Genomic DNA, 4,381 nt, shown 5'->3' on the forward strand with positions numbered 1-4,381 from the left:
TTTTCGCGCAAAATAAATTTTTCTTTGAAATTTTTTTGATTGAAAAGCTAAGAAAGACTGTGTAAAACCAAAACGTCGAAAAACCCCTCGAAAAAACCAGTTAAAAACCGAAAACGCGTGCGGAAAAATAAAAAAAATCCGGAGGGAGCGCCCAGAGCGCGACACATGGCGAATGGCTGAGAGCACGTCAAGTGGCGCTGATCATTGTGAGGTTCCTGAAGGAGCGCTCGTTAACTAGTTGCTCTCTCATTTTCGTGTATTTTTCATGTGTGATCGGCCAAGCGGTGAAGAGGCTTCGTTTCTTGTGATTTGGACTCCTCACTTTTTTTGGAGCAACTAGTTAATGAACGCTCTTCGAAAGCCTCCCAATGATTACTTAGTGTGGGCTAAGAGCAAGCCACTCGGCGCACTCTTAGCCGCTGTCATGGGTCATGCTTTTAGCGCTCCCGTGCCTCTTCGAAACAGAAAGAAAATGTGTTTTCTGTTTTTTCCTTTCGTGAGAGACACACCCGTGCCTCTCGAAAATAGAAAAAAATGTTTCTTTTTCTTCTGTGAGAGGCACGGTTTTACTTTCACTATGTCTCTCAGAAATGAAAAAAACTTGTTTTCTATTTATTTTTTCTTTCATTAGAGGCACGGTTTTGCTTTCGTAAGAGACACGGGCGTGCCTATTGGAAACGGCTTTCGAAAAGGGGGAAAAACATATTCTCTATTCGGGTTTTTGTCTGGGTTTTTTCGTGAACGAAAACGTTCGTCAAAATCTATCAACACGGGATCTAGTTTGAAGATCTCAACGCGAGAAATCCAACCGTGAAAACGGCTTGAGATTTGGACGCACGGTTTAAGAGATAAAATATTTTGAATAAATAAATCTACGAAAAAAAGATGAAAGTGATCTTTTTAAAAGATACTCCTCAATTAATGATTTCGCCTTTTTTTCTATCTTTTACATCCTTCTTTTTCATTCATTTCGTGTAGCCACCGGCTTCTTTCTTCTTCTTTTTTAGGGGGGCCACTGGATCTTTTTTTTTTTTTTGAGACAACACTGGCTCCTTTCTAACCGTTACGAAGCGGAAGAGGCTAGGCCTCGAAACTGGGCCTAATGTTAGCCCGCGCTCCTTGGGCTAAACCCTAACGCAGAGCGTCCTCCCGTCCAACCCGACGCCGGCCTCCGCCTCCTCCTCCGCCCTCGCCTACTTCCTAGCCGCGCCGCTTACTGGTCTGGTCTGGGTTGACCCGGAGTGAGGCGGGATGGCGCTGAGGGGCGTCTGGCAGCTGCAGAAGCTCGTGGTGAACTTCTGCGATTGGGGAGGGAGCAGCAAGGGGATCAGGTACTGTTCATCGTGCCGATTTGATTCTGCCTTAAGTTTTGTTCCTGGAGATCCGACTTATTCGTTGCGTCGACTGAGCTGGAGTGCTCTTTTCATTCTTAATTGTGCATGGAGCAATGTGGAATTGTCTTCTCTGAAGGTGAGCGTCGCGTGTGATTATGTGTCGGTTTGACGAAAAAGGAAGAGCTATTCGGATGACCCCATTGAATAGGAGTAGTTCATCTGTCTAGAGGACACTTTGATATTATTGAAAATGGGAATAACTATTTGGAAGAATGGCCCATTAGACTAGGCAGTTCAGTCACAGTTGAGCCGATTATATGTAGTTTGCTTGTTGGGTTGGGATCAAGCCCTGCTTTTGTGATCCTTGAACCTAATTTTATTCACATGGTATCTTTCCTTTCTTACGGATGAGTGGGCTGTTGTTTAAGCATAAACTGTATGATTTTGGAGCTTGATTGTGCTTGACTCCATACTTTAGTCATTCGAATTTAGTGTCTGATAACAATTAGGTGCTTCAATTTGCTTGCTCCTTTACGACTAGAGCTCCTTGGAATTGCAGGGCTTTTATGGAGTCGCATCTTCCAGCTCTGAAGGAAAAGAATCCCCAGTTAGAGGTGGTGACACAGCTTGTCCGTGGTCAGCATCCCAACTTGAAGGGCATTTACAGTAAGAACCTCCTTTCCTTTTGACCATTTTAGTGTTACCAGGGGTTATATGGTAACTGTATTACTTATAATGATTTTACTTTCTGGCAGTGAGGGGGATCTTTGTGTTGGTACTTACCAAATGCATATAATTAGTTGATTTTCATGAATCTGCTGCAGTCAAGCACTGTAGTTTACAGTTCCTGTATTTAGTTGAGAATTGCAGCACCGTGTCATTTGTCACTCGTCTTCCATGTGCTTAAGTACTTGTGATGAATTGGACATGCTCAACAGGTGAAGTCGCTTGGTTTACGCATTTTTGCCACCCATGTCTTCCATGTGCTTAAATACGTGTGATGAATCTTGACACACTCAAGAGCTCAAAGGTGAACCCACATGGTTCAAGAATGATATGGTATTATGGTTAACTGTGTGCCTTTTGAGTGAATAAATCTTCTTAAGGAAACGTTGACATGTTTTGTTTCAGTGGTGCACTTGTTCTAGGACAAGTGCAGATTTTGTGGGGGAGCAGGCTCATTTAACATGTTCTGTGGGATACATTTCACAAATTTAAGTACTTTCTCTCTCTCCTAGTGTTTAGCCCAAGAATAATTCCATTTCATTGCACTAACGAAACCAACCTTATAGTATGTGATGATTGCAGGAGGAGGTTACTCCTCAAACCAAACATCCATCCAGAATCTGCTTTTCTTTTGGTGTATGTTTGTTATTAGGAGATTTTCATATATGCCACCCAAAAGATTGGCATGACTGGGAGTACCACTCCCTGTCTCATTGACAGGACCCACTCACATGTCATCGCGACACAGATTCATATCAATACGCCACCCTTGTTATTTTTCATGAACGCGTGGCTGTAGTTGCTTATGTTCTAAGTTACTCCCTCCTTCCATCTATATAGGGTCTAATGCGTTTTTTAAGACCGTCTTTGACTATTGGCAAGGTTAATAGTACATGACATGCATAATGTGAAAATTATATCATTGAAATCTCCTTTCACATACGAATATGACGGTATGCTTTGTGTAAGTTGCATGTCATATATTATTGTTCAAATATTTGATCAAAGTTAGCCTCGAAAAACGCATTAGGCCCTATATAGATAGAAGGAGGGAGTATCATTTTTAAGCAATGTCATTCTTGTGCAGAAAACCATAACGAGAGAGTTGTTTGCGTCAGAAACTTGGCACCTGAGGACATAATGTTGCAAGCTAGTAGGCTAAGGTGTTCTCTGGGCAGGAAAGTCGTGAAGCTGAGAACCAGACACGTGACGAAAAGGCCAAGCGTCCAGGGAACATGGACGACGGAGCTGAAGATGTGAGTCAAAGTTCCTGATGGCACACACTCGCAAGAACCGTGTCAGATCTATAGCAAGAACTCTGTGCTGCTATTAAACCTATGTTTCGTCAGTAGTTTCAGTTTCAGTTTCAGTCTGCCCTCCTTTTGTTTGAGCCGCAGGCTGATAATAACATGTAAACTTGGGAGTTCTTTTTGTTAGTGTCGCCTGTCTAGCAGATATTTGGATGGCAGATGCCTGATCTTTGGACCATTGCTTTCGTTGAAGCTGTCAGCGCAGAATATGTTCTAAAGGAAGGAGGAATGTCTGCATGTTATGACAGGACAAGTTATAAATCTAAAACCGTCATGAACTGTATACGTTGTTCATATCTTGCTGTCCATCTAGTGCATCAGGTGAGTAACTAGAGTACCCGTAAGGGGCACTCATCGATCGGCTTCTATAAGTGTCTGAAACTGAAGGCACCCGTTATTCAGTTGGTGCTATGCCATGAACCATTTCAGATTCATTTTTCAAAAAGAAAAAGAATTTTTTAGGTCTATATATATACTCCGTATATATCAATCAAGAATGTTGTGCTGATACCATTTTCAGCATCGACAGCTAACTTGTACTAGCTCCGATGAGAACGTGTAAAAGCCTTTGGGTCGACCTTGAAGATGCAACATTTGGAATTTCACTCATACTCGGCTTCTTCGGCCTACCTTTTGCCCAACTTGCGAACGCAAATGACTGGACTTTGAAAAAGGGCAGCACTGGGCGCCGGTGCGCCGGCCGAAAGTTTCGGTTGGTCTGCCCCCAGCTGCATGGGACCGTCAGATCACAGCTCCTCTTCTACCTTTCTCTTGCCTTATCCTCGCCTCCAGCACACATAGAGAGGAGCGAGCCAGTCAGGGCCGTCATGGATGCGCGACCACGAAGCACCGCTGCGCTGTCGCAACCGCACGCCTCGCAGTCGCCGTCGCCACTCGCCAGTTGGAACACTGGTGCCCCATGGCCCGCCCCCTCTTATGCAGCAAAAAAATGGACCCAGCAAAAAGGAAAAATCAAACCCCACTGGTCCCGACCACCCCCAATGCCGATGA

At 44.0% G+C, this 4,381-nt stretch overlaps 1 protein-coding gene across 1 annotated transcript; it reads left to right on the forward strand.

Annotated features, from left to right (window-relative positions):
- Nucleotides 1-1,064: 1,064 nt before the first annotated feature.
- LOC123060770 (54S ribosomal protein L51, mitochondrial) lies at nucleotides 1,065-3,653 on the forward strand. The gene is made up of 3 exons (XM_044483604.1): nucleotides 1,065-1,331; nucleotides 1,894-2,000; nucleotides 3,148-3,653. The coding sequence occupies exons 1-3, from the start codon at nucleotides 1,252-1,254 to the stop codon at nucleotides 3,318-3,320; spliced, it is 360 nt and encodes a 119-aa protein (XP_044339539.1). The 5' UTR covers nucleotides 1,065-1,251; the 3' UTR covers nucleotides 3,321-3,653.
- The last annotated feature ends 728 nt before the right edge of the window (nucleotides 3,654-4,381 follow it).

This window comes from Triticum aestivum, chromosome 3A (genome assembly GCF_018294505.1).
Source record: "Triticum aestivum cultivar Chinese Spring chromosome 3A, IWGSC CS RefSeq v2.1, whole genome shotgun sequence".
Classification (NCBI taxonomy): domain Eukaryota; kingdom Viridiplantae; phylum Streptophyta; class Magnoliopsida; order Poales; family Poaceae; genus Triticum; species Triticum aestivum.

What these genes read in the sequence shown, in the direction of transcription:
- LOC123060770 (XM_044483604.1), top strand. Translation starts at nt 1,252, where the DNA reads ATGGCGCTGAGGGGCGTCTGGCAGCTGCAGAAGCTCGTGGTGAACTTC. An exon ending in GGGAGCAGCAAGGGGATCAG is followed by an intron (nt 1,332 to 1,893) that starts GTACTGTTCATC and finishes TTGGAATTGCAG; the next exon opens with GGCTTTTATGGAGTCGCATC. An exon ending in CAACTTGAAGGGCATTTACA is followed by an intron (nt 2,001 to 3,147) that starts GTAAGAACCTCC and finishes ATTCTTGTGCAG; the next exon opens with AAAACCATAACGAGAGAGTT.